Source organism: Peromyscus eremicus, chromosome 4, assembly GCF_949786415.1.
Source record: "Peromyscus eremicus chromosome 4, PerEre_H2_v1, whole genome shotgun sequence".
Classification (NCBI taxonomy): Eukaryota; Metazoa; Chordata; class Mammalia; order Rodentia; family Cricetidae; genus Peromyscus; species Peromyscus eremicus.
The window spans coordinates 125,917,147-125,929,427 of NC_081419.1; the positions used below are offsets into that span (position 1 = coordinate 125,917,147).

The 12,281-nt window shown below is 53.6% G+C and overlaps 1 protein-coding gene across 2 annotated transcripts; it reads right to left on the reverse strand.

The window, feature by feature from the left end:
- Nucleotides 1-527: 527 nt before the first annotated feature.
- On the reverse strand, nt 528-12,281 carry Dusp15 (dual specificity phosphatase 15). Of its 2 annotated transcripts, XM_059261654.1 has the most exons (8): nt 11,869-12,281; nt 11,200-11,233; nt 9,540-9,622; nt 6,526-6,575; nt 5,561-5,635; nt 4,072-4,243; nt 2,862-3,130; nt 528-816 (listed from the first exon to the last, which is right to left on the reverse strand). In XM_059261654.1, exons 1-8 carry the CDS (start codon nt 11,887-11,889, stop codon nt 705-707), a joined length of 816 nt encoding a protein of 271 aa, XP_059117637.1. In that variant the 5' UTR covers nt 11,890-12,281; the 3' UTR covers nt 528-704. The 2 variants fall into 2 exon arrangements, with proteins under 2 accessions (XP_059117637.1, XP_059117638.1); XM_059261655.1 differs by lacking the exon at nt 528-816 and having other exon boundaries at nt 2,668-3,130; nt 11,869-12,279.

Sequence of the window (12,281 nt, forward strand, 5' to 3'; positions counted from 1 at the left end):
GGGTGAGGAGGGGACTACAGCACCTGGACAGCGAGGAGCCACAGATGACTCCGAAGAGGGGCAGGTTACGACCATCTCATCACTGGGAAGGATGCTAGCCGGCTTCCCACTCTCATTCCCATGTAGACACTCCATGGATTGCACTTGTCCCTCACATTTTGGAATTGCCTACCAACTGGCTGCTCGTTCTTCTGCTGGCCTGGCTGCATCGGGGCCTTTAATAGCGTATACTTATGTTAGAAAGATCTGTGGCACCACCAGGGATAGCTAGGATCCAAAGCTCTGTGTCTGTGCCCCCTTGCCACCTCCTGAGAACTACATCTAGAATTTACAGGTTCCTGGTGGGATCCAAGATCCACTGAAATTGTATGGGAACATTTTCACACTGATATATTTTTTGAGGGGGTTGGTATCTTTTGGAAGGGAAGAGGTTGAAACAGAGTCTCATGATTTAGCCCAGGCTGGTTTTTGAATAAAAATCCTGCCTCTGCTTCCTGAGTGTTGGATTGTAGATATGCACCACCACACCTGGTTCTAGAACTTTTTTATTATCAAGAAATATTTGCAATATGAAAGATGTTGAGTAGTTCAGGCTGCTCCAACCCTTGTTGTGTATGTGGTGGAACTGAGGCTTTGAAAGAAAAAAACAATTCCTAGTGCAGCGGCTAGTGCAGCATGGACAGGTGGGGAGTGAAATCTCCCCTTCACAAGCACCTGTGGGAGGCTGTTCTTCTCCTTCTCTCGGTCCCACATGCCAGCAGCTGTCCCATGATACTTATGCAGCCACAGTCCACTTCAGACTCAGACCTGTGAGCTCTAGAGGGGGCACAAAACATTTCATGTGATTAACATGAGTAATAATTAGTTGTCCTTTTATGTTGGTGAGAGGTTGGTTCCAGGACCCCCGCTGGATAACAAAATGCCTGGCAAATCCCTTAAACCAAGTGGTGGACTACTTGCGCCTATATACTTTAACTGTCTCTAAATATTTAGACTGCTTAATCCGAAGCAAATGCTAGGAGGCTGTTAGATTGTTTAGGGAAAAAAGTCTGTAGGTGTTTAGTATAGGTGGGATAGTTTTCCCAACTATACTCCAACCGAAGCTGGAGTTTTAGAAGCCAACCCGAGGTGTCCTGCCCATCCAAGCAGCCTCCTATGTGTCAGAGGAACCCTTCACATTTCTAGATCACAAAGGGTAAATAATGAAGAGAGTAGGGTCTGCAGCCAGGCTGCCCAAGTTGACATCCTAGCACCATCTCTTGCTCATGACCTGGGGCACCAGCCTCCATTTTCCCCTCTGATAAAAGGGGTACCTGTTAGGGAGGGTAGAATGAGGGTCAGCTGAGCCGGTGTTTAGAACAGTTGAGAGCCCTGCACTGTTGAGGCAATGTGGAGAGGTGATACTCCGGTCAAGGAGCCTCTGGAAGGGTCTGGAACACTATACCAAAGGGCTTGGTCTTGTCTCTGGATTGGGACCATCTTTTTGTTTTTAAGAGGGAACAGCACTGGGACAGAAGGGCTAGAAAACAGGTGGACTGTGGTGCCACCGGCCAATTAGGAGGATGCAGGCTCCCTGTCCCCCGGGGAGCCCAGCCACCTTTCTGGTCACACGGCCCTAACTTTTCATGTAACTGCGCCTTCAATTTGAGATTGCCAGTTGCCCCTCCCGCCTCCGGTCAGATGGCACGATGGTCCACTCCCTTACCCCTTCTTATGGTATCTTCCACTAGAATGTCAGCCATGTACAGACAAGGGTTTGCTCACTGCTGTAGCCCCGGGGTCCAGCACAGTACCTGGCACTCTGTATGCTCAACGAACACTCCGAGTGGATGAGGAACTGGGGGTTGGTGTTGGTCGTTCACCATTCCTTCAGCTTAGTGCTGGGGGATGTGCCTCCCCATCAGCCATGAAGCCACGAGAGTCCGCTGAGTGCTAATGACTTCAGCTCCCTCTGATACTCAGCTCCTGTGACACCCCTTCCTCTGCCCATCCATAGGGTTACTTACTGCTTTATTGGATGTCCTGCCACCCCCCACCCCCCCGCACCCTAGTTGGTCCTGAGTCTTCCCCTTCAGGAACCTCCACACTAGGAGTTATTTCCTCCCTACTCTCATAACTGGGAATGACCTGCTCTAGCTGTGTGTGCTTGGGCCAGCTGCCTGACCTCTCTGAGCCTGGGTGTTCTCCCTGAGTATAAAGCCATCTCAGACAGTAAAAGATAACGTGAAGGCAACTCCACCAACTGGAGCACACCGGCCAGTTATTTGTGTCGGGGGTGGGTGGGTGGGGGGCTGGATAAGAGGAAGGGGCCTCAGAGAGGTGATGCGCCCAAAGAAAAGGGGCTCGGGGCGGTGTCAGAAGTTCAGGGCTCAGGGAGAGATGGAGGTTGGTTGTGTGTGTGTCACAGAGGGGAATGGTCTTGGAATTCAGCTCTGCAGACTGACAAGGAATGGCGCTCTCCCGGGTCCCTGGAAGCTGCTTCCGCCCTGCCTCCTGCAGGACGCAAAACCCAGGCTCTGCGGAATGACCAGAGGCACCTGGCCAGGCAGCATCTGTGTCTCTTTAATCTCCTCCAGGCCGGTCCGCCCCACCCGACCCTCCCTCCTTCTCCCCCACTGTCGGGGTGGAGGTCCAGGACCCCTCCCCCGGGCCCAAGGACTAAGGCACCAGGTGGCTTGAAGCAGGCCGGCGGACCGGAGACTCAGAGGGGACGCTGAGGACGGACTCAGACAAGCGTGGTGGGTACTGGGCATGGGCGAGGCTCCCACGGGCTCTGGGTGCATCGCGGGCGCGGGAAGCCCCGGCCGCCCGTGAAGGGCTGTGGCGTGAGGACGGGCGGAGCGGCGGGCACGGCCGCTCACTTGCCGCCCTTGCGCGACAGGCACCGCGGGAGGCAGGAGAAAGTCTGCTTGACCCGCGCCAGCAGCGGCAGCGGCCGGTGGGCGTCCCGCGGCGATCGCGGTACCAGGCGCTGCAGGGGCCCCTCGGAAGCGGCCGAGGAAGCTGTGGCCGACGCGCTGGAGGTCGCCGAACCCTGGCGACGGCGCCTGCAGAGAGGCAGCAGCGTGCGCAGTTCCTCCTCGTCGTGGAACGGGCTCTCCCCGAAGCGCTCCTCCAGCTGCCGGCGAAGCTGGGGCGGGGAGGGGGAGCGGAGCGCAGGTCTAGCCGCCACCAGTTTGCCACCGTCACCCCCTCCCCACAGCTGGCTCTTCTAAGTCACCTCTGTCTTCATTCTAAGACTTTCCAACACTCACGCAGGGGCCCGTGTGCGCGGGGGGTGGTGGTGGTGGGGGCGCCCGCCTCACCTAAACCCCACTTACCCTGACACTCCATCTTCCAGACTGGCCGCTGCAAACCGCATTAAACCACCTGCCTTGAGCCTCTGCCCCCTTTTGTGAACGCAAAGACACCACACATCCGGGGTTTCTTCCTTGTCTGCCCCTGGCCTGGGGCAGTCCTGGAGTCCCTTATGCCACCTTCTGAGAACCTTCCAGGTACTCCGTTCCTTTCTCTCTCTCTCCCACTCCTAGTTGGCTGTGTGGCCTCAAGCTGGTATTTCCATGTGCTGTCCCCCCAGAAGTGCTAAGAGAAGGATTCCTTTGGCCTCAGAAAGACGCTGGGTGGAATAGGACACAGACCCCAAGTGGACAAACTCTGGACTACCTTGTATTGGGGACACCTGTGTTGGCCACAGTCTGGTTTATAAACATCTGAACTCTCAGTTAAAAAGACAAACAAAACCAAACCTGAAAACCCAGGCCAGGTGTGGTGACCTGTGGTGCAATCCCAGTGTTTGGGAGTCTGAGGCAGGAGGATTGTGAGTTTGAGAGTGAAGGGGGGGGGGGCCGAGAGGCATAGGGTGGATCCCCTCCAATGGGTGCTAAGATCAAGGATGCTTCCCAGGCCTTGCACAGCCCCAGCCCTTCACAGCCCCAGCCCTTCACAGCCCCAGCCCTGCACAGCCCCAGCCCTTCACAGCTCCAGCCCTGCACAGCTCCAGCCCTTCACAGCTCTAGCCCTTCACAGCTCCAGCCCTGCACAGCCCCAGCCCTGCACAGCCCCAGTCCCTACCTTCTGGGAATTTCCCCAGCCAAACTCCTCAAGCTGATGCCTAAAGCCTGGGTTTGGGTTGGCGATGGGCCTGGTGGCCTTGATGGCTTCAAGCACTTCCCGCCAGCCTAGTCCAGTCACCGTCATCACATAGGCAATCACAATGGTGGTACTTCGAGATATACCTGCAAAGCTGGATCCCGGACAACCCCAGGCATCAGGAGAGTCTCTCTTCCTTCCATAGGCCCTCCCTGCCAGGTCCCTTGCCTTACTGGAGCCTCCCCATGCTTGCCCCTTGAGTCCCAACCATGGGGAGCCTGCCTGGAATTCCCTTCCTAGCTCTAAGATTTGGCTTGTGACATTTCCCTTCCCTCAGACCAGTACTCTGTCCCCTACTCCAAGGGATTTGCTGAAACATCATTCATTCATTCAACAACCCGCCCCCCCCCCCCCAGCCCCATCATGTTTTTGTTCAGGTACTGGGGTATGGTAAGGAATAAAACTCATGGTCTCTGCTGCCCTGGAGCTTACACTATAGTTTGGAGAAACAGCCACTAACCACAGCAGCAATTTCAGATACTTGAAGACTAGATGAGTCTGGGGCTTGAAGAGCCATACAAATAGAGGTTTCTTGAGTGGGGGTAGGAGAGGTGTAGGGAGGAGGCTCCCTAGGAAGTGACATCAAGCCAAGCCTTGAAAAATAGGGCTAGACAAGAATGTTGTAGGGCTAGGGCAATGGGTGAATTGCACAGTGCTTGTTCAGTGTGTACGAGGCTAAGTTCAATTGCCCACGAGATAAAACAAAACAAAGTATTCTACGTAGTATATACAACAATCATGAGGTAGAAGGTGGGCTGTGGATTTGAAGATGGAGAGGTTAGGTTAGCTGAATATGGGGAGAGTTAGGTCCTTTTTTCTTTTCTTTTTTTTTTCCCTTTCTCTCTTTTCTTTTTTTATTTTTCCTGAGACAGGGTTTCTCTGTGTAGTCCTGGATGTCCTGGAACTCACTCTGTAGACCAGGCTGGTCTCAAACTCATAGAGATCCACCTGTCTCTGCCTTCCAGGTGCTGGGATTAAAGGCGTGCACCACCACCATCAGCTGGAGAGCTAGGTCTTAAGAGAGCTAGTCCCTCAGCCCCAGCCAGAACCCTCGGTGAGATGCCATGGGATGAGCGGCACCCTTTGGGTCAGGGACACTGGAGAAGATTCCTAGCCATGCACTTCTGCCTCAAAGGGAAGAGAGGCGAGGGGCTAGGATGCGTGGATTACCTATGTGACCCCACCCAGCTCCCTCAAGAGCCCTGTCAGCGTGGCATTCATCCCTCCACTTTACAGATGAGGAAACCAAGTCTCAGAAAAACACTGCTGCTGGGCTACAGCCCAGGACTGATGAACCTCTGAGTGGTCTGTCCCGATGAGGGATGGACTGTCGTCAGTACCGTGACAGTCTAGAGCGAACTTGCCCCACAGGATAGGCATGCATGTGGGGAGGAAGCCCTTCAGAACTCACCAGTGTACAAGGCAGTTACCCCCGTTGAGGCGGCAACTGTGGATAAAGTTGACACATTCTTTGAAGTGCTTTTTGCTAGAGAAGAAAGCAACAGGAAAAGGGAGTGCTGGGGTGGGGGAGGGGCAGGTCTCTCAGGAGCCGCCTCCTCCTCTTCCTCCTCCTCCTCCTCCTCCTCCTCCTCCTCCTCCTCCTCCTCCTCCTCCTCACTTACAGACAGCAAGGGACACAGAACCCCAGGTTTTCAGTGCAGTCAGCGTGTGCAGTGAATTGGGACGCTGCTCAGGAAGGAGGCAGCAGAGCAGGCAGGAAGAGAGGCTGGCCCCACCAGCTGACTTGAGTATGAGGAACAAGCTTCCCCTATGGCTGTATTCTGGCCTTTCAAGGACAGAGCTGTGGGGAGTGCTAGGTGCTATTTCTCTAGGGTCTGCAACTGGAGGATCTGGAACAGTAGTTAGCAGTGGACTGGGAGAAGAGCCCCAAAGGGACAGGCTTCAGCCTGGGTCCATCCCAAGCTTGAGATATCGGTGCTAGTAAACCAAATACAACCCTCGTTTTCCAGAGTCCTTGCAATTGCCAGGTCCAGCCCCACATCCCCAACTCAGGTCACCTCATCTTTGCAAACATCAACTTATCACATCCTGCCGTTATGTAGCTAAAGCTCAGAGAGGACAAGTGATTTTGCCAAGGTCACACAGCAGTAAATGGAAAAGGCTGGCTGTGAACCAGGTGTCTTAACTGCAAGCCAGGATGCAGGTCAAGTCTGACCCTCACATCTGCTGTGTACCTTGTCCCAAGAGACAGGACACTTTCTTCGCATCACAGGGGAGGAGGCTGAGGCCTGGAGAGAGCTTAGTAGGGACACTCTAGGTGCCCTGTGACAGCTTTCTGGCCTGAATACTCTAGGCCCTCACCCCCACCCCAGGGGCAGCTCTCTGTCAGCTCTGGGCCCATCCAGGGGAACTTACATGTGTACCTCAGGAGTATCAGCTATTGAGATTCGAAGGTACACGATACCCTGCAGGGATGAAACACATGCTCAGATGGTGAGGCCTTGCCCGCACCTCTCCCCTAGCCTGAGTTGCCAAGGCCAGTGTGACCCTGGCCCCTTCCTGCCCCTCTCTAGGCCACCATTGTTTTCCTGCCCACAAAGAGCAGGTACTATTTGTATGGACCTGCCAGCTCCGTCTATGAAGATGGCATCCTCACCCACAGGTGACCTGGGCATGAGGATTTGGAAGCTGGGAAGGTGTTTCTTCAAGGACTCGCCTCTAGGCAGGGATTGCAAAGTTATGCAGTGAAAAGGACAGAGCTCATTTGCCTTGAAGAGTATGAACCATGAAAAGAACAGTCAGGCATAGTGACCACACACTCATCATCCTAGCACTCAGGAGGCTGAGGCCAGCCTGGGCTGTCACAGTAAGTCCTGTCTCAAAAGACAAACAAACAACACACACATCCACCACCACCACCACCACCACCACCACCACCACCACCACCACCACCACCACCACCACCAGCAGCAGCAGCAAACAACATCAACAACAGCTTCATGAACTGGTCTGACAGGCTTTGCTTCCTGCTGAAACTCCACACCAGGGTATTAGGGATATTTCTGTCCATGTTACAAGCCCTTCACTGCCATTTCTCAAAGATTTCCCTCAATGCTTTGTGACTTTGCACAGCCCTTTTCAGGTGCCCGGTCTGCTGCTGACTGTGACTCTTCAAGGACACAGGACCTGTCCTCTTGTGTCCAGGGAAATGTGTCCCATCTCTTTCTAACACTTCCAAGGTCATGGAATGCCACATTGTTTGCAAGATCTGCAGTTTCCCTTTGCAGTGTGTTTGGCCATGGGTTTGCCCTGGAGCATCCAACCCTGCCTGCTGAATTCCCTGCTGGGAGGGACGGCTGCTGGGGAGGTGTCTGGGCAGGGCTCTTTCCCTCAGCACTCATTTCTTTAATAAACACATTAATAACTTGGAAAGCCTGCCCATGCAATCTGTTCAGACTACATACTCCAGTGCTCTAGAACGAGGCTGCCCTAGAATGCAAAATCAGATTGCACTAGCCTGGAAATTGCTTCATAGACAATGAAAGTCACAGATCATCGTCAGCTGCCCTTGGAGACCATTAAATTTGATAGGAGACCAAACAAAAACAAACAAACAAGTCCAAGGCCCAGAGAGGGTGATAGACCCTGCCCAAGGTCATCATAGCAAGTACGCGGTGGATTCTGTCTTTTTATTTTTTTAACTTAGAAGATTTATTTGGCCGGGCGGTGGTGGCGCACGCCTTTAATCCCAGCACTCGGGAGGCAGAGCCAGGCGGATCTCTGTGAGTTCGAGGCCAGCCTGGGCTACCAAGTGAGTTCCAGGAAAGGCGCAAAGCTACACAGAGAAACCCTGTCTCGAAAAACCAAAAAAAAAAAAAAAAAAAAAAAAAAAAAAAAAAAAAAAAAAAAAAAAAGAAGATTTATTTATGTGTATAAGTGTTCTGCTTGCATGTATGTATGTGTGCTTTTATGTGCCCAGTGCCCATCAGATCTCTCTGGAACTGGAGTTTACAGTGTGAGCTGCCATGTGGGTGCTGGCAACCAAGCCTGGGTCTTTACAAGAACAAATGCTTTTAACCACTGAGCCATCTCTCTGGCCCCCTAGAGCCTGTTTTTTGTTGTTGTTTTTGTTTGTTTGTTTGTTTGTTTTTTTAAATCTAAGATTTCCAGAGCCTTTTTGATCTACCATTCCTTCTCTGTAATAGTAGTAGACACAGACTCTAGACCAGGGGCTCTTTTGTGTGTGTGTGTGTGTGTGTGTGTGTGTGTGTGTGTGCCTATGAATACACATATGTATGTATGGGGGTGACTATATACATTTGTGTGTATGCATGCCGAGGTCAGGTGTTTTGCTCTGTCACCCTCTACCTTATCCTCACATCCCCACGGAGACAGGTTCTCTCACAGAAGCTGGAGATGTTTTTCAGCTGGGCTGGCAGCCACCTGGTCCCAGAGATTCCCCTATCTTCACCCCCTCTACTTCCAGTGCCAGAGTTATTATAGGCACATGTGGGCATGCCTGGCTTTTACATGGTTCTGGGAATCTGCAGAAAGTCCTCTTAGACACCAAGCCATCTCCCTAGCCTGGGATAAGAGTATTAAAAAAATTATCTTTTTTTCCAGTTATATTTTGTTGAACATCTATATGTGGCTCAAAGAAACCCAGTGAAGTAGTACTATTGTAACATTTCCATTTAATAGACGGGTAACTGGGGCTCAGCTCATCTTGTGCACAAGGTCACAAAGAGAATAAATGGTCTCCTGATTCTAGCACCAGTTGTCTGAGTTTCTTACTTTCTCCCTTTGGGTCCTAACACCCTCCCTCATCTTTTCCTTAGGATTCCATGAGAGCAAAACCGATCATCCAATGAGACTGTGTCTTACAGCATGCAGAAATGTCTTCCACATCTGGCAGACCCTCTGCACCCTCACAACAGCCCTCTGGGGCAGTCGGGATCAAAGGCCCCAAGGAGCTGACCTCATGGCCCAAGATTGCACAGCAAGACACAGAACCCGGGATCTTCTGTTTGGAATGATCCAGACACTTGGCAATTGGAAGGATGCCCAGGTAGGTGCAAAAAGGATTAATATGAGACCTGCATTAATGTCTTAATATTAAGGATTGATATGAGATCTCTAGGGTCAGATGGCCTATGTCCAAATCCTGGTTGGCCAGCTTCTTCACTATATGACCTTACATGAGTTCATTTACCTCTGTGGCCTCAGTCACCAAACAGTGGATGAGTCAGCTGGGGGCAAGATGGCAGTCCAAGGACTGTGGCTCAAGAACAGAGCATTTGTTTAGCATGTTAGAGAACCTGGGCTCCATTTCCAGTACCAGAAAGTAGGGATGGGGTGGGGAGCAGCCCTGGACCTACAGCTCTCCCTCCCCACCTCTCAGCCTGGAATGGAGAGCTTGGAGTGAGTACCTGCAGTAGAGGTTGGGGTGATTCATGGATAGAGATGATATGTGTAATCTTATTCCGGCCCAACTGATCCGGGTCTTTGGCATCTGAAAGAAACAGGACGCTTGAGCTAAACTGGCAGTGTGACTAATTTATTCCTAATGACCAAACGCAGAGAAAGGCAATGCCCAGCTTGCCTCCTCACCTCTCCCTTCCAGCTTGGCCCACCCTCTGCTGGCTTGCCCATTCCTTCCCTGCCTCGGGGGCACCCATCAAAGACAGGCCGGTGCTGTTTTTCCCATCCCAAGCACCTATCTCCCTAGCTCATCCTTGGACTCAGCAATTCTACTTCTAGGAATCTGTGGACAGAGCAGTTAACATGGAAAGCTGCACATGGAGGCGGAAGTTCTCCGCAGTGCTATTTATTGCAGAAGCAGCTAACTGTTTGGAACAATCTAATGTCTACCCAAAAGAGACAGAATGAAAAAATAATACAACTGTACTTTGGACTCCTGTGCAACAATCAAAATGATCCCTATGAGCTGATATATGATGATTTCCCCAATATATATTTTAAGTGGGACACACATCACCTCCTGAACAGCATGCAAAATGAGGTTCCATTTGTTTTAAATATTACATATGTATCTACAATATATGACAAAATACTCAGGACTACACCCCTTAGGACTGTCAGTGGTCATCTCTGAGGAGTGAGATGTACTGGCATGCACCTTTTATAACCAGGGTAAATAACACATAGTCCTTCTTATAGCCATGCACCTATTTCCTCATTCAACAAATATTCCCCATATGCCCGCTATGTGCCAGCTTTGGCTGGGCACTGAGTCTGGGGTCAACTTCATGGCTCTTGTCCTTGTGGAACTAACACACGACTAAGCTGAATCCTCTCAGAAATCAGTGTGGTAGGAGCTGCCGAGGAGGCTCCTAGGGAGGAAGGAGCCAGGGCTGTGGGGTGGGTCACCTGAGTCTTCTCTGTGACTTTTCCACCTTGGGTCCCCAGGCCTTGAGCCAGCCAGTCTCAGCACATTCTTCACCACAAAGTCAAAGGTCTGTCTATGTTCAGATCTGGCTCCCTACCACCAGCCTGGGGGCCTGTGAAGGCAGGGATGGGGAGGGCACCGCCCCCCCCCCCCACGGGAAGTTGTGGAAGGGACGGAGGAGAGAAAAAGGCGGAAACCTGCAGGCTTGCCACCCCCTGGCTTGAGGCTGCCTAGTGGTTCCTCTCAGGACTCTGCTTACAGGATCCGGTCCAGCTCCTATTCAGAGGAGGCTGTGGGAGGAGAATCTCCAGCTTCCCCCTGAGGGAAGCCATACCCCCAGGCAGACCTCAAAGAAAACCTTATGGAAGAGCCCTTGGGGACCGGTGGGCCTTAGGCTGAGGAAGTGGGCAAGGCTCAGATCCTGAGCCCTTTGTGCGGGCCTTGGGGGAAGGCTGAATTGGGATCCTACATCAATGATCCTCCCAGCCTGGGGACTGCCTGCCCTTGAACCCCCTAACGCTCCAGCTCCGAGTCCTTTCTCCTCCCAGCCTGGCGTCCTTACCTCCCCCACACCCCATTCTTGAGTGCGTCTAAGTTGTGTGGGCCTGAGTGTGAATAGTGGACACAGGCCTGGGACAGGCAGTGTGCCATGGCCTTGGGACAGAGTGGAAAGTGCTCACCAATGAAGTTTCCAAGGTAGAGTCCAGGAAGTACCTGGAGGAAGGACAGCAGGGGTCAGGGGGCAGCCTGCACCCCTTCCCACCCATGGTAGCTGGGGCCCGCGGCTCTTCTCTATTGGTGATGGGACCTCAGGAAGCCATCTCCCTGATAGGTCTGGGTGCTGCATGAGGGGTCTGGGGCTCTGGTAAGGATGCAAGAACAGGCAATCAAATTAACCACAGGAGGGGCCAGGGACCTCAGCCTGGGGACAGGTGGAAGAGGAGGGATGGGATGGGTAGAAAGTCCCAGGTAGAGATCAGGAAGGGGCGCCGAGTGGGTCCCCGAATGGAGGGGACTGAGGCAGGCCCAGGTGGAAGGCCATGCAGAGCAGAGCTGGAAGGATAGAGAGAGAGAGACACCAGAGTCCAGGAATCTCAGACCCTCACAGACACAGGGAGGCAGAGAGAAAAAGGCGCTCCTGGAGACGCCAGCGAAAGGCACAGCAGGAGTCAAGAGTCACGCAGAGGACAGACAGGCACGGGCAGAGACGGAGAAAGGCAGATGCAGTCTCCGAGGGCAGCGTGACAGAGATGTGGCATACATCTCGGAGCAGGAGCAGAAGGTCAGCGACCTGTCCAGGGCCCGGCCGCTGGGCGGGGACAGTCAGGCGTGGCGGGGGTTCCCCCTACCTTGGTCATGCCATTCCCCATGATCCAGAGGCCGGGTGGCCGGGCGCACCCCCAGCTCGGCGCCTGGAGAGCGCTGGGTTTACAGCTGCCCGGCTGGCCCAGGCCCAGGGCCTGCAGCCTGACGGGGGACTAGGGGCCCTGCGTTCGCGGCCCTGCCCAGCCCTGTCCAGCTGCCGCTGCCACCACCCGCCGACCCCTGGCCCCGGAGGAAAGTGATGGAGCCGCCGCCGCCGCCGCCGCCGCCGCCGCCGCCGCCGCCGCCGCAGGCTCCTCCTACCCCCTCGGTCATGTGGGGTCCCCCTCCCCCGTGGGTCGTGGCGGGGGGCCGGACAAAGCCCCAGTGTGCGGGGCCCACGGCCCGCGGGACAACGGCAGCTTGTTGCGGCCGCGTGGGACGCCACCTCCGGAGGTGG

Coding starts and splice junctions, on each gene's coding strand:
- Dusp15 (XM_059261654.1), bottom strand. CDS start 11,889: ATGGGGAATGGCATGACCAAG. Junction 4,244..5,560: donor GGTAACTGCCTTGTACACTG/GTGAGTTCTGAA, acceptor TCCGGGATCCAG/CTTTGCAGGTATATCTCGAA. Junction 3,131..4,071: donor GCTGGGGAAATTCCCAGAAG/GTAGGGACTGGG, acceptor TCCCCGCCCCAG/CTTCGCCGGCAGCTGGAGGA.